The following is a 22,057-nucleotide window of genomic DNA, read 5'->3' as shown; positions in this document are numbered from 1 at the left end:
GAAAGTTTAAATGCTTTATTAAATAATCTTAATGAAAGAATTTACCTTTTAATATCTCTATGAACATGATTGTTTGCATGTAAGTAGTAGATACCATTAGCTGTACCTTGAGCAATTTTGCATCTTGTCTGCCAGGAAAGTGGTTCAGTGCCATCCTTAAAATAGAAGAAAGGGCGAGGGAGAAAAGGAAAGAGAGAGAGAGAGAGAGAGAGAGAGAGAGAGAGAGAGAGAGAGAGAGAGAGAGAGAGAGAGAGAGAGAGAGAGAGAGAAATTGTAATAAATATTTAGCTAAATTTCATGACTCCCAGATTAAGAAGAAACTATTACAAGCAATTAGAAAGAAACAATTTAAATACTGTGAAACTACCATCAGGATAACACAAGATTTAGCAGCTTCTACATTAAAAGACTGAAGGGCATGGAACATGATATCTTGAAGAGCAAAGGAGCTGTGTTTACAACCACAAATAACCTGTATAGGAAAGCTGAGTATAATCCTGCAAAGAACTGGAAACTTAACAAATTAAAAAAAACTTTGAGGTCTTCTTGAGGAAAATACCAGAACTGAACAGAAAAGTTGACTTAAGAGAATCAGAAAAAAAATAAGAAAAATGAAAGATCAATCCTAAGGGATTCAATAAGGTTAAACAGTTTATTTCTTATATAGGAACCTATCTGTAACCCTTAAGAATGATGTCATTTCTTGGGTAGTTGAGAAGAACATATTGGGTCAGCTGGGTAGCTCAGTGGATTGAGAACCAGGCCTAGAGATGGGAGGTCCTGGGTTCAAATGTGACCTCAGGCACTTCCCAGCTATGTGACCCTGGGCAAGTCACTTCACCCCCATTGCCTAGCCTTTACCACTCTTCTGCACTCTTCTATTGGAGCCAATACCTAGTATTAATTCTGGAAGGTGAGGGTTAAAAAGAAAAAGAAAGAATGAAAAGAGCATATATAGATAGAAGGCCTACATTTCCTTTCCTTTTCTTGGCTAAACTCATGGGGGGGAGGGGGGAAGCCCTGTTGATATTTGTTGCTTCTACTTCCTTTCCATCGAAACTGACCTCTCTATTCTTCCTGCTGGTGCTCTTTGTGTCTCTGCAGTAGCTAGAATCCATTCCCTCTTCACCTCAGCCTTAAAGAATGCCTGTATCCCTTCAAGAAACAGCTCAAGCCCCCTCTCTTCCCCCCAGCCATTCCTGATCCCTCAGGGGCTGGTGCTCTCCCTCTCAGACTTCCCTGGATATTTAACTATTCCGGGCATGTGCTTCGAGGGGGCCCATTGCCTCTCCCGTTAGAATGAATGCTCCTTAGGGTTAGAAAGGGGTTCATTTGTTCTATTTCTATCTCCAGCTCCTGGCCCTGTACCTGACCCATCATAAGCAACAGATGCTTGTTTGCCAATTTGCTAAAAGACATCATTAACTCAAGGCAAAGACCAGTGAAATGATGCCATAAGAACAAATACAGCAGCTCCCCCATCCGCTCGGGGGTACCTTCTCCCACAAAAACAGAGAGGTTCCTGGTGAAGAACAGATGCCTCTAGAGATGACTAGCAGAGAGGGATCCATGTGGGTAACACACATGGCTACGGCCTCATCCTTGCTGGGGAAGCACCTGCTCTGATTCTGGGACAGTCCTGGGTCCTAAGGCACCTCCTCTAAGATGTGTCATCAATAAAGGAGGCAGCCCTGACATCTAACAAAGCTAGAGATAGAAATGAACGATGAAGGCGGTATATTAAATATTAAATAATTCTAATAATTGGAATAATTAATTTAATTATTATAGTATTTTAATTTATAATATAAATTATTATATTTAATAAATGAAAATTAAATGACATAATAAATATTAAAAGTCTCAAGTGAATCCTCCAGAGAATGAAAGATTTCTTTGGCACAAGGACTGTCAGACTTAGTTAGAAATGGCATAAGATGAGAAGGTGTGAATAGCCTGTATCTTGTGTTATGGTGGAGGGTTCAGGTATACGGATATCCCAGATTCATTGGAGGTAGAAGAGGCTGGATGGTAAATCGAGTAGAACGTTGATTTGAAGATGAGAGCCAAGCATAAAATAAACACATTTCAGACAACTTAAATGCGACGCTATTTTTTTAAAGCAAAATAACTTACAAAGAAACTTACCAGACAAGATAGTCTGTCAAGCAATGAACCATTGGGCATATAGACATACACCAAACAGAAGTCATTGCTATCACTTGAGAAACCAAGCAGTTGTACTAAGTTTTCATGTTGACACCTGTGGCATATGAATTTTTTTAAAGAATTAAATGTTTGAAATATTAAATAGTTGTAATTTAAGTTCAGCTTAAAGCTAGAAATTTTTTAAGGTTAGCTATAAAACAGATGGGGAATGGATAGAGCTTCCTAGAGCCAAGAAGATCTGAGTCCAATCTGGTTTCAGACACTTGCTAGTGTGTGATCCTGAGTATGTCATTTAATCCCTATTTGCCTCAGTTCCTCATCTGTAAATTAGGGACAAACTGGAAAGGGAAATGGCAAAATATTCCACAATTGTTCTTTAACATCCTGAAACCTGAGGTGCTTCTAGAAGTGGTAGACACAACATTAGAGAAAATTAACAATAATAATAATAACTAGTATTTATATAGCTCTTTAAGGCTTATAAAGCATAATACATATGATTTTATTTGAAGCTCATAAAAATCTTGTGAAATGGGTTTTATTATTATTCCTACTTTACATATGAGAAAACTGAGGCATAGCAGGGTTAGGTGGCTTGCCAGGGTCACAGCTAATAATTGCCAAAACTTATTCCCAAAGCTCTAATCTTTAATATGGAAACTTGCGGATCTTCTTAATTATAAGTACCCTTAGCACCTATTCTTGAAAATTTGGAGGGCCTTCTATATCTTAAAATATCTAAAAATGATAAGAATTGAAATTCCATACAATTTTTCAATGATATTATTTTAATAATAAATGCCTATATATTTTATTACTTTACCCCTCTATATTTATATTGATATGAGAGTCACAGAATTTTGTACTTGGAAAGGATCTTAAAGTTGGTCTAGCCTAATCCTTATATTTTCATTTTACATATAAGGAAACTGAAAACCAGAGAAGTTATATATCTTCACCAAGACTACAGATTATATCACAGCTAGAACTAGAACCTATATCTCTTGACTGCCATTCTAGTGCTGTCTTTTCCTCCCAGAGTATTTGCTTTTCTTTTTTTCTGGTATTTTTTTATGTACAAAATTGTTCTTTTGATACTTACTTTGCCAGTATTTTTATTTCTTGATCAAATTGTTGTTTCAGTTCTTCAGTACACATATCAGTCATCTATAAAAAAAGATATGACCAAATCACAGATCCTATAATTAGAGGAAACATTAGGTGATCATCTGATTTGGTCTTTGTCTGGTAAACAAATATCTGAAGCCCAGAGAGATGAAATAACTTCCCCAAGGTCACAAAGTTTTTTAGTTGGGGGGATTCAATAGAAATATGCAATGAAGAAAATTTCACAAAAGCATATTTATGGAGTAAGGAGTTTTAAATCAGAGACAAAATCAGATTGTTCTCAGATGCTTATGTTTCTAAAAGATCCAGTAGGCCTGAAGGGAACCAGTTATGAAATATGCTGTAAGAGGCATAAGGAGAGAGTAATCCAGAATTGTTTTTAAGGCTGTTTATCATGGAAATGTTACTGTTCTATAGCTTTGTAAAAGAGAATGGAAGACAACGAGTCACTAATGAGCCAGGGATAAAGCCAAGAATGTTCCATTACACCCAAGAATGAATTCTATTTCTTTAACATTAATAATGTGGCCTATGAATAAATATCATTAGGCTGTGAATTAAGTTTATCCACAACTAAAATAACTATAATTTCTAACTTAATGCATGCTGTCTATTTTTCTAGGTTTTGATGGTAAAATTTAAGAGACAAATAAGTGTGTAAAAGTGCTCATATACATAAAAACTGTAACATCTTCCACAAAAATAATACTCTACTGCCTCATCATGACAGATCCTATTAAGTTGGAAAAGTTTTAAGTATGAATCTGTTGTCTGTTGTTTGAAAAGTCATTCATTTAAATAATTTTTAACTCATCTTCTGTGTTAGTAATACTTCTAAGACAGAAGAGTGGCAATGGCTAGGAAAATGGAATTAAGTGGCTTTCCTAGAGTCACACTGGTGGGAAATGCCTGAGGCCACATTTGAACCCAAGTCCTCTCCACTCCAAGCCTGGCACTCTCTCCTAGGAGCTACTTAGCTACTCCCCCATTTAAATTTGAAGCGACTGGTCCCCGGAGGGGCAGAGGATGATGTGGGGTGCGAGGAGTCTATAATTTCATCTATTCGTTGTTAAATTTGTGTTGATAAGGGAAGCATCCATGTGGATGAAACCACAACTCATTAAGGTGAGGAGTAAAGAAGAAACTTGAGTCCTGCAAAGAAGGAACAATTCAGTACCCATTTATACTTCTCAAATGTTTCTGCAATCTTGGAGCGTCTACTTACATCGGAATAACTACTTGCTCCTCACCTCACACGGCAATGGAGCAGGTCGAAGCTTCTGTCAGTCAGCAATGGAATTGGCCTCTGAATGATCTACTCTCTTTCCTCTATTTCACTCACTACTGTGAGTCAGGTGCTCCACTTCCAACCAAGGCTTAAAAGGAGACCCAAGGACAACAGCAAAGAAACAAAGGAATCCTCATGGCAAAATACCATCTCATTGCTCTGGTCACTTACCCTTGTAAGTTTCTTCACGGCCACCGTTCTGCTGTTGATGCAGCCTTTATAGACAACTCCAAAGCCTCCTTCTCCCATTTTGTTTCCACCAGCCGACATAGGGCGCTCATCAAAATTATTTGTAACACTCTTTAATTCATAGAATGAAAAACTCTGAAAACCTACAATGTCGATAAGAAAAAAAGTTCATTAGTTAAAAGAACAATTCAAATTTTAAATAAGTATTTGTTCCAATTTAAACATGAACACAACAGGAATTACTGCATATTGGACTTATGCAAGAAAAAAACTACAATTAGTTTCCTTATCAAAACCCTTAGATCTTTCTGAGCGGTTAATAAAGAGCACACACAATCCACTTACACAGGCATGATAGAGTCTGACCACAAAGACTTGTTGGTCACTCAACTTTAGTCTGCCTCTTGAGTTCTTGCGATATATTTAATGTTTATCCTCTTGATTTCTATTGTGATCTAGAGGTATATTTGGATAATTTATTACTTATTAATAATTTTGCAATTTTTTTGTTGCTGTTTCATTGATTGTGTTTAACTCTTGGTGAGTCCATTTAGGGTTTTCTTGGTAAAGATTTTAGAGTGGTTTGCCATTTCCTTCTCCAGCTCATTTTATAGATGAGGAAACTGAGGCAGATGGGCTAAATGACTTGCCCAGGGTCATACAACTAATAAGTATCTGAGGCCAGATTTGAATTCACAAAGACAAATCTCCCTTACTGTAGGCCTGGCCCTCTATCCACAGCATCACCTAGCCACCATTCTTGTTAATGGTAACTAAAAATAAACAACTCCTTTAACAATCAGAAAATAAATATTCATTTATTAAGTCTCTACTAAAATACAGACATTATCCTTGAGACAAAATTGAAACTCTCCCTTCTCTTAATAAACTTACATTCTAATGAGATAAAACATGTATGCAGAAAATTTAATATTAAATATATTAAAAGCAATATCAGAGGAAAGAACACTAGCTATTATGGCGACTTTCTTGTAGGAGAAATTTAAGATTTGAAGGAAACTAGGGTTTATTTAAGGCAAAAGCAAAGCAAAGAATGACCAAAACTTCTGGGAAAGCTGAAAAACCGAACAACAAAATTTCAATTTTCAGAACCCTGTAACTCCTTTTTCTTTGATTTCTTGTTCTTAGAGAAGGATTTTGACAACATACCAAAATCTGTGGGATGTATCTAAAACAAGACTTTGAGGAAAGTTTATATCTCTAAATTACTCTCATCAGTAAAAGATAGAAAGATCAATGCATTGAGAATGCATCAAAACAAACAAATTTTTCAAAACCCTGGAAATTGAATTAAACACCTCAAGTTAAACACCAAAATAGAATAGAATCAAAATACAATAGAAATTGTGAAAATCAAAGCAAAGAATAACAAAACTGGAAGCAAAAAATCATTTAACTATTAAATAAATAAATAGGAGCTTATTTTCTTTGGGGGAAACAGAATAATAAAATAGGTATGCCATCATTTAACTTAACTTTTTTAAATTAAGAAGAAAATCAAATTACTATTTCAAACATTAAAGGTAAATTCTCAACCAATGAAGAAGAAACAAAGGAACGTACTAGCAACTTTTGTTCAACTATATGCCAATAAAGCTGGCAACTTCAATGAAATTGCTTAAATATAAATTGATTAAACCTCCAATATAAGAAATGTTTTTTTTAAAAATAAGAAAGCAAAATTTAAGTATCTATCATATAGCAAGAAACATAAAAAAATGTAGAGGCAGAAATATAGAATGAAAATGAGAGGCTAGAACAAAATTGTCTATTCTTTATGTAAGATAAATTGTTTAAAAATCAGGGGTTGAGGAGGCAGCTGGGTAGCTCAGTGGATTGACAACCAGGCCTAGAGACGGGAGGTCCTAGGTTCAAATCTGGCCTCAGCCACTTACTAGCTGTGTGACCCTGGGCAAGTCACTTGACCCCCATTGCCTAGCCCTTACCACTCTTCTGCCTTGGAGCCAATACACAGTATTGACTCAAAGACTGAAGGTAAGGGTTTAAAAAAAAAAAATCAGGGGTTGCAATCATGGTATCCGATCAAGCAAAAATAAAATGTTAAATGTCAAGACATAAAAAAGAAATAGACTTAAAAGAACCACAGACACAACTAATATCTATGCTAAACATATGTGCACTAAATGGCATATCATCTAAATTAATAAAAAGTTCATTAAGGATACAGATAATAATAATAACTGTAAGAAACTTAAATGTTCCCACCTAAGAGTGGGATCTCACAGAAAGAGAAAAAAAGGAAAATAAACAGAAAACTATGAGAAAATTTAGACATGAAACATTAAAAAGATGCATATGTCTTAGTATCCCATATATCTTAGTACCTTTACAAAAACAAACTATATGCTATGACACAAAGTAATAAAAAAAAAAGAAACATATGAAACATGTCCTTACAGGCTACAAAAAAATAATAGTAACTAATTATAATCAAAAACACATATCTAAAAGGAGATTTAACAATGATGTCCTGAATAATTAGTGAGTCAAAGAATTAATCACAGAAATAACTATGTGAAAGAGAATAATAATGTTGAGAGAAAATATAAAAATGCTGAGAAATAACCTTTTAGAAGAAAGCTTATATTTTTGAGAGTGTACATTAGCAAAAGAAAAATACAGGATTAATAAATTATGCCATTGAAAATGAAAAAACCAAATAAACACAAAAGAAAAATGTGAAGATGAGAAAATAAATTAGAATGCAAAAAGAGTATTATTTTGGTAAGATTAAAAGTTCTCTAAGAAGACTAACAGAATTAATAAATTAGAATGCAAAAAGATTATTATTTTGGTAAGATTAAAAGTTCTCTAAGAAGACTAACAGAATTAATAGACCTTTGGATTTTTCAGATTTTTAAAATAAAAATGCCATAAAAATGTGCAAGATAAAATCACAATGAAATATTAGTAAAACAAAATTTTTTAAAGAAATGTGAGATTTAGGAAAATATAAAATATAATACAAATCCAATTTAAGAAAAGGATATTGAACTAGGTGCAAAGGAACTTCCAAAGGGGTGGTATGGGAATGGGAAGAAGAGATCCTGTTTTAAACAGATTTACATATGGCATCTATTAAATATTTAAAGAAAAATATCATATAGAAATTGTTCTTAAAAACTGAATACCAAATTCATTTTATGATACAGAAAGGGAAAAAACAAAGAGAATTATAGACCACTGTGACTACAGTTCATAATCCATATCATGCTCCAAACTGTACGAACATCCCAGGCCCCTGTAGAAGATCCTCTTCTCTTTCTACACACACTCTCTTTTTAATCAATGTTTTCTGAAATTCAGTGGTCCATGTTCTCTTTCTCCCTCCCTCCCTAGATAGCAAGTAATATTAACTAGGTTATATAGGTGCTATCATGGAATGCATATTTCTATGATTATCATGTTGTAGAAGACACAACCACTTAACATAAGAAAAAAAAACACACCTTGAAATAGAGTGGAAAATGGTTTGCTTCAAACTGCATTCAGACCCCATAAGTTCCTTCTATGGCCTTTTAGAATTGTTTTGGATCCTTGCATGGTTTAGAACAGACTATTCTATTCTTGGGCTCAGGGCTGTTTCTGGAACTTATTCTTTGCTCCTTACAAAGATAGGACTTTGCTCCCTCAAAACTGCAACTGCTCCCCTTTGCACTGGAACTCTGACATGGCATTTGACGGAGTCATGGGTGACGATGCTGCAGAGGGCACCCATTTCTGTACTCTATGGTATAGAGGTTCCTGGGAGCTCTTTCTGTTCCTAAGTGAAGAGGTACATCCCAACACTGCAGTTTCCCTCAGAGATAGAGCTCAAAGTGTCTCTTTCTCCTCCCATACTGGGCAATTCATGATTCACTGGCCTTGATCTTTGTCCAAAGTGACTACTTGGAAGACATAACTGATCCCAGCTAGATGCTGGGCTCTTTCCCTCAAGCTTAGTGGAATGTTCCATAGCCGCCATATGTCCCCTTTCTTCTGTTCCTCGGATCTTTGGTCTAGTGGCACAGAGAGATGCTGTGATGATGCCACAGGCTGAAAAACTGTCTGCTATTTGGGGATTCCAATCTCTGTTGCACTGGGAGAAGAGTAGGAAATGGGTGACATAAAGGCGGATAGTTGAGCTTGATGATAACCCAGATATATGTCTTGGCCCCTTTCCCCTCTCCATGGCACTCTGAGGAGGGAGAAGAGGTCAGAGTATGGAGCTGAATTCTATTGGAAGCCTGATGAACAGCCTTATTGCTGGTGTGTGGTGGGCAGTAGAGTGTTTTCCCTGTTTGGTTTCTGGGTGTCCTAAACCATGAAAAACATCTAAAACTGTGTTTGGTGCATATTTTCTATTTTAGAGAGGCTTGAGTGATTGTGAGGATTTGAAAAAATATTGAATCCTCTACCTTGTTTAGTATGATTTATTCTTGAAAAATCAATGTGATCACTACTTCCTTTTCCAGATGTTTTCTAATCATTCCTTTGATGATACATCCTAGAGTTTGGCCAAATTTAAGTCAAGATCACTGATCTATCTATAGCTTTCAGATTCTTTTTTTTTTAATTTTGAAAATCTATATTTAAAAATGTAGTATTGTTTTAAACCCTTACCTTCTGTCTTGGAATCAAGACTATGTATTCGTTCCAAGGCAGAAGAGTGGTAAGGGCTAGGCAATGGGGGTTAAGTGACTTACCCAGGGTCACACAGCTAGGAAGTATCTGAGGACAGATTTGAACCCAGCACCTCCTGTCTCTGGGTCTGGCTCTCAATCCACTGAGCCACCCACTTGCTCCCCTAAAAATCTAGTTATATTAATATTCCCCCATTCTCCTAAGTAGTTCAAAGAAAATTTATGTTATAACAAGTATTTCTTTCATGGGTGAGTTGAACTAGATGGTCATTAAAGTCCCTTCCAACCCCTGGCTATTCTGTTTCTGTGACAATGGTTCATTAATCACATCTATTAGTTCTTTCAGTAGCCTGATCTATAGTTGCCTTAACCTAGTTACTTTTAACTTATTCTGAGGCAGAAAGTTTTTTTTTTCTTACTATCTTATTTATCCCCTTAAAGAGGGAATTTCAACAAGAAGAGTTGGGAGTGTATTCAAGGCACGAGGACTCAAAGATCTAGAACTACAAGGGACCTCAAAGATCAACTTCATCAATACCCCTATCATCTATTTTACAGATGAGAAAACTGAAGCCCAGGGTGTTTAAGCATCTTGCCTACAGCCAAGTAAATGTCAAGAGATATCAAAAAAGAATAATTTGACAGATAGGAAAAAGCATTATCAGAATAATATTTTTAAATGCATAAAATACACAAGATTACAAAGAAAAGCAATTATGTTGAAATACAATGATTAAAATATATATTTTTGTAAAGTTCGGTCTTTAAGTTAAGAACTTCTGAGGATGGTACTTGGCTCAAGAAAATATGTATATGGGTATTTCATAGATATATCAGAATGAAAACATGTTTCCCAACTGTTTGCTTTCAAGATATCTTTCATACTCAATAAAATATCTCAAAATTTAAATCTAAGCAGGCATGGCAACTCCTATTACAAACTGAATAGTAGAAACTGATGAGTTCGCAATTAAATTAGTGGTGTTTGTTTTTTTTAAAGTTACTTACGTGTATCACTAACTTCTAAACTTTTTCTGTCTGGACTTGAGTCTAGAGATGAAGAGATGTGCTCATGATTCTGAACAGGCTTCACATGTGTCTTTTCTTTGTCATAAGGAGGCAGCAATTTCTTCTGAGTGGCTAATTTTTCTTGTGGAAGTACCTGGACAATTTCTGGAATAATATCTGCAACATTAATTAAGACACTTTATCTTTCTCTAACAGAAAATGAAGCAATTGACATGAAGCACCACCTGCCCCCACTTAACATCATTCCAACTTCAACATTTAAAATAGCAGGCATGACAATATGGCTGAAAGACAGTGAAAGGTGGAAAAGAATATTCCATGTTTTAATGTCATAAGGGCTGAATTTGGAAGATGAAAAAGTATGATGCCAAAACCATTTAATTTCTTGATACATAAGCAAATATAGATTGAAGAGTTTTTGAAGGCTGGATCAAATTTAGAACTTCCCATCAGGGTAAGGACATCTATTTTGCTTCAGGGCCTAGAGATGGTGCCATCTATATAGGAACTCTACAGTGAAATCATAAACCTAGCAATTTAGAATTCATTGTTCTTTGCTGACCAAAAGATTAGAAGATAGCTGAAAACAAAAACACTTTTAGTTTCTTCACTATTAAAAAAAAGAGAAAGAAAAGAGAAATGTTCTCATGTTTGCATCTTCCACATCAAATCTTGAAAAATTGTACCTGGCAGCAACAGGCGTGCTGGTGCTAGAAAATCATTTCTGATCAAAAGATCCACAAGATCTCCAACTGTACAGTTTGTGGTTCCCCAGTCAAAGAGTAATTCACTAGTGGGACTCTTTCCATTTTGAAGTAATCCTTCAAATCTCCTAATATAAAACAAGACAGAAAAAACAAAATTAATCTCTAAATAAAATAGAACCTTAAAGGGCAATGTGAATATACTATGAACAGATGTTGGGAATTATCATTCTCCTAAGATTTTAAAGTAAATGTTAAACTCTCATTAAAGTTAATGTTGCAGTATAATCTTATATAGAAGCAATGTTTTATACAATTTACACTCCCTTTGAAACATATGGACAGTGTAAATTCAATCTGTAATGATACATCATGAAAAGCAACAGACCCTTTTATTTATTTTCAATCTCTCTGTCTCTACTGGCTCATTTCCTACTTCTTAGGCACATACCTATGTTTTCCTTATCCTGAGAAAACTTTCATTTGATCCTTCTATCCCCACTATCATCCTATATCTCTTCTGCTCACAAAGAGTTTGTATTTTAACAAAGATAGCAAGAGCATTACAGACATATATATATAGCATACATATATAGTTAATAAATACATATTTGGTTGACTTCATTGCTAAACTCTTTGAAAAGGCTACAGTATGCTTCTGCTTTCTCTCCTCTAACTTTCTTCTTATGCCCTACAATCTGGTTCCCAATATGATCATTCCACAATAACCGCTCTCCCCAAAATTATAAATGATCCCTTAATTGCCAGATCCAATGGTCTTTCCTCAATCCTCATTGACGTTGACCTCTCTGTGGCTTCTGACACCATGGATCATTATCCTGATACTCGTTTCTCTAGGTTTCAGGACGCCATTCTCTTTTCCTCCAACCTCCCTGGCTGCTCCTTCTTTTTTTTTTTTAAGCCCTTACCTTCCGTCTTGGAGTCAATACTGGGTATTGGCTCCAAGGCAGAAGAGTGGTAAGGGCTAGGCAATGGGGGTCAAGTGACTTGCCCAGGGTCACACAGCTGAGAAGTGTCTGAGGCCAGATTTGAACCTAGGACCTCCCATCTCTAGGCCTGGCTCTTACTACACTGAGCTACCCAGCTGCCCCCTGGCCGCTCCTTCTTTACCTCCTCTGTTGGATCCTTCTTCAGACCACATCCCTTAACCATAAGTGTCTTTCAGGATTCTATTTTGGGTCCTCCTCTCTTCTCCCACTTATACCACTTCACTTGAAGATTTCATCAGCTCTCATTGATTTAATTACCATCTGCATGGTGATGCTTCTGAAATCTACCTAAAAGACTTTCAGACATTTCAAATTGGGTTTCCTAAAGACATCTTAAAGTCAATAGGTCCTAAATAGACCTCATATCTTTTCCTCTAAACACCTCTCCTCTCAGGCTCCCAATTTAAGAGTCATCCTGGACTCCTGACTCTCACCCTGCTATCCAATCTGTTGCCAAGTCCTATCCATTTCTCCTTGGCAGCATCTCTCCCCTATTCCCCTTCTCTCCTCTGCCACTGCCACCCTCTGGTGCAGGCTCTCCTCACCTCCTGTCTAGATGCCTGCAGTAGCCTGCTGATGAGTCTACCTGCTTCAAGCCTCCCCCCACTCCAGTTCTTCCTCTATTCAGGCACTTAAAGGGTTTTGCTAACCTGCAGATCCAATCATATAAGCTCCTACATTCTATAAATTCTAGGGGCTTCCTATTGGCTCTAGGAACAAATACAAAATATTTATAACTATGTAGTAAGGAGATCCTCCAATAGAATGTAAGCTCCCAAGGTTAGTTGTTCAATTGCATCCTACCCCTATCTGGAATTTTCTAAGCAAAGATTCTGAAGTGCTTTGCCTTTTCCTTGCTCAGCTCATTTTACAGATAAGGAAACCGAGGCAAACAGGGTTTAGTGGCTTGCCCGGAATCACATAGCTAGTGTCTGAGGTCAAATTTGAACTCAGGTCTTTCTGACTCTAAGCCTGAGACTCTATCCAGGGTGACACTTAACTGTCTTTAATGCCTGGCATATAGTAAGCATTCAATAAATTTTTGTTGAAAGAATGTGCTAATGCACATCATTTGATATAAGAATTATGGTATTGCCTTTTTCCAAATGAAGGGACCTTAATGTCTTACCTTATATGAAACTGGTTATATCTATTCTCTCCAGAAGGCTTTTTTATATCAACTGCTAACTTCTTCCATCCTTCTTGAGGATCAATAAAATCCGCCAGCTGCCTAATCAGGCCAACATTTAAGCACCTCACATATGTTGATGAAGTTACTGTTTTGTTCATCTTCTCATAAGATAAGGAAATTTCTCATCAAATACTTTTTGATTTTTATTTATGTAGTTTATATTTAAAAGTTATAGATCTACTTTTTCCATTTCACATGAGATGCTGGAGCAACCTATAATCCTGTATTTAAACAAAAGAAAATCCACATTTAAAAACAATATGACTTTGCTAAATTTTAAGAGTCTTGGAGGAAAATAATGAAACTAAGCTTCAAATAAAAATAATGACCCTGAAATTCAGAGGAGAAAATACACCTCTCCCTCTTCTTTGAAGATGGGAGGGGTCAACTGCATACGCTATAAGACTTAGTTAATGTACTTTTTAGTTTTGTTGAACTGTTTTTTTCTTCTTTAAATTTTTTTTTTGTTATAAGGATGGATTGCTGGGAAGGGAGAAAATAGAAGGACATATTTAGTAATAATGGCTTTATAGAAGAAAAGACCTCAATAAAATTTTTAAATGTAAATAATGTACACATATAGATTTCAAGTTTGTTTTTAAAGGAAATTCAAATGCTACCTATTTCTGACATGCCACTAAAATATTTAGAGAAAATATAAAATCATATTATATCTGAATAATATTTGCCCCAGTTTCCCAACATTCACTATGTCTAATCACAAGTGGACAATTCTATTATGATCTTAATTCTTCAGAATGTCAAAGTAACTGAAAGAAAAATCCAATTTTTCTAGAAATCTAACATACATCAAAGCAATAATCCTTTCAAACTTTCTGTGAATATTAGATTAATACTATGAGAATGAATTCTTGTGAGAATCAGATTAAGTAAAGTGAAAATTCTCTGCCTTTTTGTCTTTCCATTTTGCCTATCAGACATCACTTACAATTCTCATCTACCATTAAAAGTACATTGGGTTTTGGGGGGGCAGAGGAGTAGATCACCTTAATATAAAATTTATACAAATCAAATACATACATACATACATACATACATACATATATATATATATATATATATATACACACATACAATCCTTGATTTATAGAAATTTGATTACATACTGGCCACACTTGTGGCATTATCAATTATACCCACATATGCCAGGACCAATTAAACCATTAAATGCAACAATTTCATAATGTTTGGTTTGTGATTGCTAAAACCACTTCCCATTGGACATTTGCTTTTTAGATTTTTGTAAGTTGCAGACTGTTGGAAAGGGCTTTTTGGTCTCTGGGTCCTTTGGGGAGATGAGTGTGTGTGGCTTGCTCTCTCTGGGACTGACAGTGAGAGACTGAAAAAAAGGATATAAGGCCTTATCAACCTTATTGATTATTGATTATCTTAAGTAGATAGATTAGAAAGATAGTGGATAAATTATTACATAGAGAGAATAGGAGAGTAGGCGAGGGTTTTGGCCTAGCAGAAGATACTGCCCTCTGAGGCAGATAGATGTAGGGTTTTCTAGAAAAATTTAGTTAGAATTGAGATCTTGGATATAGTTAAAATCTAGTATAAGATTACTTTCACTTTCCTCCTTCCTATCCATATTTCCTAATAATGAACTAGGTGTTTTGCATTTAATAAACTGTGCACTGGATCAAACTCCTGCCCCACAAAATTTAACCCTTCACATAAACTAAGTATGATCTCAGAAGGCAGGCACTGTAATGAAGGATGAGGAAAGGTTTCTTGCAGAAGATAGGACATCAGCTGAGACTTAAGGGGATCCAGAGAAAGGAAGACACCATGATGAGGAGGGAAAGAGTTCTGGACATTGGAAATAGCCTGGAAATTTGAGAAGCAGCTTATGTGCAGGAAAAGCATAATAAGATTATAAAAAGTGGAAAGGGTTAAGGTTATAAAGCTTTGAAAAGCAGAAGATTTTTTATATTTGATCCTGGAGGTAAAAGAGAGTCTTTGGGATTTACTGAATGAGACAGGGGATGCCACAAGGTTAGGCCTGCCCTTTAGGAAGATCGATTGGACACTGAGTGGAGAATGATTGGATAAGGGACAAGGATGATTCCTAGCTTGCAAGCCTGCGTGACTGGGAGAATGATGATACCTTGGAAAGTAAGAGTAAAGTTAGGAAGAAGGGAGAGCTTGAGGGATAAGATAATTAGCTCAATTTGGGACATGTTTAAGATATCTACAAGACATCCAGTTTGAGATATCCAATAAACAATTGAAGATGGACTAGAGATCATCAGAGAGAATGGGAATGGACAAATAGCATTGAGAATCATCTACACAGAGTTAATAACTCAAACTATAGAAGTTGATGAGCTCACTAAGGGAAACATTATAGAGGGAGAAGAGGATCCAGGATGGAACCTTTAGGGGATTCCATTGTCTGGGGATGTGACCTAGACAAAGATGAAGCAAAAGAGAAAGAGAAAAGTCTGATGGGTAGAAGAATAGAGAGCAATCAGTGTCACAAAAATCTAAAGAGAAAAAGGGTGATTGGCAGTATCAGGCTGCAGAAAGGTTTAGAAGGATGAAGACTGAGAAAGGTCATTAGATCTGGTTAGTGTACCTACCTTTCAATAACTTACCAACATTGACCAGCTTTTGGTATTTTTGCTAATTTGTTAGGGATGAGGTGAAACATTAGGGTTATTTTGATTTGTCTTTCTCTTTTTAGTGTCTTGGTGCATGGTTGTTATAGTTTGCACTTATCCTTTTGAGAACTGTTTATTCATATCCTTTGACCATTGATAAATCTGAGAATGGCATATGTAGATATATATTTCTATTATTTATCTAGCATATCTTTATCCAAAAAGTGATATACAGATTTTATTCTCATCTTACTGCTTTCCCTCTAATGCTAGATTCATTTTGTTTGTGAAGAAGCTTTCAATTTCATGCAATCAAAATTATCTATTTGTTCTTTTGTAATTGATTCTCTTCCTTGTTTAGTTAAGAATATATCACCTGGGGCAGCTAAGTGACTCAGTGGATTGAGAGCCAGATCTAGAGTTGGTAGGTCCTGAGTTCAAATTTTACTTCAGACACTTCCTAGTTGTAACCCTGACTGTTCTTTTGCCTTGGAAACAATACTTAGTAACACAGAAGGTTAGGGTTAAAAAACAAACAAACAAAAGAATATATCACCTGCCCACAGCTATCTTTTTTACTGGTATGAACTAACTTTAACATCCATTTTGAATTTATTGTATAAGATGTTAGATTAAACTTATTTCTGACAGAAAGAACATTTTTCAGTTTTCCCTGCACTTCTTACCAAATAGAGAATTCTTTCTTAATAACTCATGGTTTGAGGTTTATTGAACATGGAGTTATTTAGTTCCCTTATTTCTAATTCTCTACTCTGTTTCATTATGATGTAGTTTATGAAAATAATTGACTGGTATCAAGGATGATAGAAATTTACCAGTGGAATTTCAATCAAAAAATGCATAGCTGGCATAATTATTGAAAAGTTAGTATCATGATTTAATGAAAACTGTTAATGGTGCACTTTGGATCATGTGATCATAGATTTAGAAAACAGAAGGAAACTTAAAGAACATTTCATCTAATTCTCTCATTTTACAGATGGGGACACCAATGCCCAGGAGGGTTAAATGACCTGCCCAAGCCCACACAGCCAATAAGTCTCAGATGCAGGATCTGAACACAGGTCCTGTGACTCCACAGCTGCCGCATTCTCCAGCTTTTTAAGCTAGGACAGCTTTTAAAACCAAGTGGCCTAAGGATTGGAATGACTATCACAAAGTGTTAAACCAAGATTTTAAATAAAGCACATTTAATTACTATGCTCACTAAAAATATTAATATTAATTAGAGAAAAAAGGAAGTTTGTGCCATTAACTCATTAAATAAACTTTAAAAGTTTATTTCATTTATCTGATATTTGCTTTCTAGATTTTCTCATTTTCATGATTTCATATGTTCTACATAATGTAACTACACGTATTATTTATAAAATGTTGTCTAATTCATTTATCTCACTATTAAAATGAGTTCAAGAGATAGGGGCTATACCAATGGTGTCCCAGTTAATAGAAAACTAGCAGATAAGCAAATTCCTTCAATCAATGCCAATTAGCACCTTCTAGGGAAATTATTGTCTGAGAGAGCTGAGAGAGTTACCTAGAGGACTTGCTCAGGGTTACTGAGCCTCAGTAAGAGAATCTAAAGGTTGTTGAGTATAGTGGCAGCCACCATGGCTCATGAAGAAGTGCATTGTCTCCTGGAATACACATTTTGAGATATACCTGAAAGCCTACAAAGACCTAGCAAATCCATTAAAGTTACATTTTTATTAATTCAAGTAGGAATAAATAAGTGATCTAACATCTATGATTGATCAAGAAATTGATATATGTCAGGAGGAAGGTCCTTAATGGCACTTGTCCATCTGGCTAGTATACTGACAGATTCTAAATTGTATTAGTAAATGAAAAGCTACTTTACCTTAGACAAAATGTGCTACAGGCGTTTGTTTTTTTTAAACACTTCTTTAAGAAATTAAGTACCTGGTTTTTTGTATAGCCTACAAGCTAAGAATGGGCTCTATATTTTTAATGAAGTTTTATTGTTTATAAAATTATATACATCTATTTTTTAAAACTATAAAAATAAGTATTAGTTCTACAAAAACAGTGTAGTGGGGTGGAACAGACTGGGCCTTCTGTCCCTTTCGCCATCCCCTTAATAAGTGAGAAAACACTGGACTGGGAATCCCAAATCATGGGCTGTAGGTTTGGTCTTTGCCACTAATTAGGTGTCTCTACTGAAAGCTCTCAGAGCGACAAAAAGAAGCCCCCGCCCCTAGCTCTCGATTGGCGCCTCCTATGGGTGAGATTAGCCTAGTTGACAGCTCAGGCCCCTAGGATCTATTATAGCCTGCTGTAATTCCAAATCTCAAAAACGTAGGCAATTCGTTCCAGGACGTAGTAGAGGGACCCGGAAGTTAAAAGGCTCCTGTCTATTTAGTCGTTAATTTCGTGAACCTAATTCCCTTCTGTCATTAGCGTCGGAATCCTGTGTCCTTCCTACGTGACAGACAGCAGCACTGTCTAATTTGTCCTGGAAAGTTTGTTCTTCAGGCTCTGATTAAGGACCACGATGCTCCCGGGGCAGGCACTGAGCATAACAAAAACGTCCAAGTCCGCCGGAGATCTCAAACTTTCCCCATTCTAAAAGCTAACCAGAAACTCCGGGGGAAGTAGCAATATTAAGAGAACCGGGAAGGTGCATTATTCTGCGGGGTTGACAATTCTTAGCAGAGCGAAGGCAGCAACAGCAGCAGCAGCAGCAGAAGTAGGAGTCATGTTACCTGAGCCCCGCGAAGCCGCCAGCAGAAGAGCCCTACACCGGGAGATGCGAGATGCGGCCTGGCCCAACAGATGCTCGTTTCCCTTCCGCATTGACCCCAGAAAAGAAACTTCCCCATTGTGCGGACTGGCCCTGCCTTCGGGAGGGAGGTGCCTTAAAACCCACAGCGATTTGCAAAAATCTCCCAAACTGGTTGTCCAAGACCTTCCTTTAGGCAGTCTGGGCATGCGCGTAGAAAGGCCCACAGAAGCAGGCGGGGTCCTTTTCGTCACTAGCTGCTTCCCTCTTTGTTGCGGGCGTTGGGAGAAGGGCTGGGCCAGGAAAAGGGAATAAGGGTCCCCGTGATCCGCATTTCAAGCACGCTTTTGTTTAGGTTCTACTACTAGGTCAGGGAATAAACTCCAGCCCTAGAATAAGAAAGAAAAGCACCAAGGAGCTTAAATGAGTCAGAGAGAATAGTTTAAAATACTGGAGGAAATGGAATATAAATGAAGATGTTCAGGGCCCGGGGACATTTTAATGGCGACGACTGTTTATTGCTGTTTGGAAGATCTAAGAGGTTAGATCATGTTATGATAAAATATTCTCCCATTTTAATAAAGCCGTTAGGTTGACCGACTTCTTTTCCAAAAGGAATTTGGTGACAATCCTTAGAACAAATGTTATCCTTTTTTCAGATTAGGAAACTGAGGCCCAGAGATGTTCAGATAAATTAACTGTAGTTATGTAGCTGGTAATTGTAGAAGCCAGGACTCAAACTCAGATCTAATCCAAGCCCAGAGGTGTTTGTTGGTGGTGGTGGTGGTGGTGGTGATGGTTTTTAATACCATGCTTGTCCACTTGAGTCAACCTCAAAATTCCATCCCTCACCAGTTTCAGGGGTGTTTTTTTTGACAGTCTCAAATTAGCCATGTACAAAAACCTGGGAAGAACTGTACGAACTATTGCAGAGTGCGGTGAGTAGAACCAGAAGTGTACACAGGGGTAACAATATTGTAAAGATAATCATTTGTGAAAGACTTAGTAATTCTGATCAACTCAATGAACCACCACAGTTCCCAAGGACACCTGAACAAAGATGCTATCCTCCTCCAGATAGCAAACTGACAGAATCAGGGCGCAGACTGAACTATACCCCCACCTTTTCTTTTTTCTTTAACATGACTAATGCAAAAATGTTTTTCTATAATTTCATCTGTGTAACAGACATTATAATTCTTGCTTTCTCAAGGGGTGAGAGGGTTGGAGGAGGAAGAGAATTTGAAACTGAAAACAAAAATAAAATGGGATTTAAAAAAACCTTTAGAAAAAATACACTATAAATTTTAGGAAGCTAGATAAGTAACTAATAATTGCATGTATTCCTGGTTTACAGCAATGACTTGCTTACATGCTAGCTTAGTTCCATGTGATTTGTATTTAGAATATTTTTCCCATTGCATGTGATAATTTTATTATTTTTTTTAAATTTTAACTTCCAAATTCTTTCCCTCCATTCCTTTCCTCTCCCTTACCTGTGACAGCAAGCAACTTGATTTAGGTTATGTGTGTAGTCATGCAAAACATGAAGTTAAATTGTAGCAATGTATTACTGAAAATAACTAAGCCTTTCAGTTGATCATTTTATAATATTGCCAGTTCTGTATACAATGTTCTGGTCCTGCTCATTTCACTTTACATCAAGTCATATAATTCCAGTTTTTTTTCTGAGGGCATCCTGCTCATCATTTCTTATACCACAATCATATACCACAACTTGTTCAGTCATTCCCAATTGATGGGCATTCCCTCAATTTCCAATTCTTTGCCACTACAAAAAGAATGTCAATAATTTTTGTATATATAGGTCCTTCCCCTCTTTTAAAAAATCTCTTCAGGGTATAGCTAGGTCTTCCAAATTGTTCCAGAATAGTTGGATCAGTTCCCAACTTTACCAGAAGTGTTGTAGTGTTTTAGTGTCCCATTTTTGCCATATCTCCTCCATCTTGACTCTGGCTCCCAACTTTGAAAGTCTTAAAAACCCAACTTGATGATCAACCATGATTATGTTAGATTCTTTAGAGTTTTAGTTATAATGAATCATGAAAGTATTAAAGATGTATTCAAAAGCTGACTCTAATGAGCAAAGTGTTCATGGACCAGACTTATGGATATATTTCTAATATTTCACATAATTAATTTCTGAATCCTTAAATTGAATTGGGGCTCAAATTTTGTGGAACTCAAACTTGTCACATTGTCTTCAGTCTGGAAGGCTGGAAAGCAATTTCCATAGCTTCTTTGTAATGTCAAAGACTCACTGAGCTTCTGGTCTAGGCACTGGCTATTCCTTTGTCTTAGGATCCTTCTCTTTTATTTATTGTTGATTGCCAATATGATGCTAATATTTCTGCCATGACACCTATTTGATTGACATTCCACAACCCCCATTCCTACTTTCCTTACTTAACAAGAGTTCAGCTCAGTCACTCAAAGAATCTCTGACCATCTGAGAAGCTTTAAGGCTGAATGTGATGCTGATGACTCCTGTGTTTCTATGTCCATTTTCTTTCTCTATGTTCTTCCTGCCTTAATTTTTAACCCTTCCTTCCACATTCCCCCAGTTCCTTGTTTCCCTTTCAGGTCCTCAAATCAAATTGTATAGTACAAGAAGTGCAAGAAGATCTTGTAGCAGCTGATCAGCTACAGATTCATGATTAAACATGCTCCCTCCTGATAGAGCGGTGATGGATTCAACATGAAGATTGAGATTTTTTTTGGACATGATCAGATAATAATTAGTTTTGCTTAACTATATACTTTATACTATATACAAGCTTATAGGCTTTGTTTTGCTTGTTTTTTGTTTTTTGATGGGATGGGAGAAGAAATGAACATGAATTTTCATTGATTTAAAAAAAAATTACATATGTAGCCCAGCAAAGCAAATTCCTATAATTTGACCTTAATTTAGGCCTAAAAAAATGGCCCCATCTAATAACTTCTTTTTCTGCATTTTAAGTTTACCTCCATTCTGGTTTGAGATGAATGGCATGCTTTATCTTCCATCTTTTAGACTCATGATTTTATCAGTTTGATCATGGTTCTAAAATCTTTTAAAGTTGTTTATCTCTAAGATGTTGTCATTGTATAAACCAGCTCTACTTCTGCTCATCTCCCTCTGAATTGGTTTTTAGAGTTCTTTCAAATTTCCTCTGAAATCATCCATTTCTTATATTACTTCTTATGAACTAATAATATTCCATTACATTTGTAAACCATAATTCTACAATAAGAGGACATTCCCTTGGTTTCCAATTTTGTACTAA

At 36.2% G+C, this 22,057-nt stretch overlaps 1 protein-coding gene across 2 annotated transcripts in view; it reads right to left on the bottom strand.

Annotated features, from left to right (window-relative positions):
* The window catches only part of IRAK4 (interleukin 1 receptor associated kinase 4), a 35,357-nt gene extending 16,250 nt beyond the window's left edge, over positions 1-19,107 (bottom strand). Inside the window, exons 1-8 of one of the 2 annotated variants that reach the window (XR_008912160.1) lie at positions 18,751-19,107; positions 13,311-13,594; positions 11,154-11,299; positions 10,447-10,623; positions 4,757-4,917; positions 3,272-3,336; positions 2,149-2,263; positions 46-155 (exon numbers count right to left, since the gene is read on the bottom strand). Coding sequence is in view for 1 of the 2 variants with exons in the window: in XM_001367215.4 (XP_001367252.1) it covers positions 46-155; positions 2,149-2,263; positions 3,272-3,336; positions 4,757-4,917; positions 10,447-10,623; positions 11,154-11,299; positions 13,311-13,471 (935 nt within the window). In the remaining variant the exon portion in view is untranslated. The remainder of the gene's footprint in view (positions 1-45; positions 156-2,148; positions 2,264-3,271; positions 3,337-4,756; positions 4,918-10,446; positions 10,624-11,153; positions 11,300-13,310; positions 13,595-18,750) is intronic. The other variant, XM_001367215.4, reaches the window with a different exon arrangement.
* Positions 19,108-22,057: the final 2,950 nt, after the last annotated feature.

The sequence above is a fragment of the Monodelphis domestica genome, chromosome 5 (genome assembly GCF_027887165.1).
Source record: "Monodelphis domestica isolate mMonDom1 chromosome 5, mMonDom1.pri, whole genome shotgun sequence".
In the NCBI taxonomy this organism is placed as follows: domain Eukaryota; kingdom Metazoa; phylum Chordata; class Mammalia; order Didelphimorphia; family Didelphidae; genus Monodelphis; species Monodelphis domestica.
This window is presented reverse-complemented; position numbering and strand designations above follow the sequence as displayed.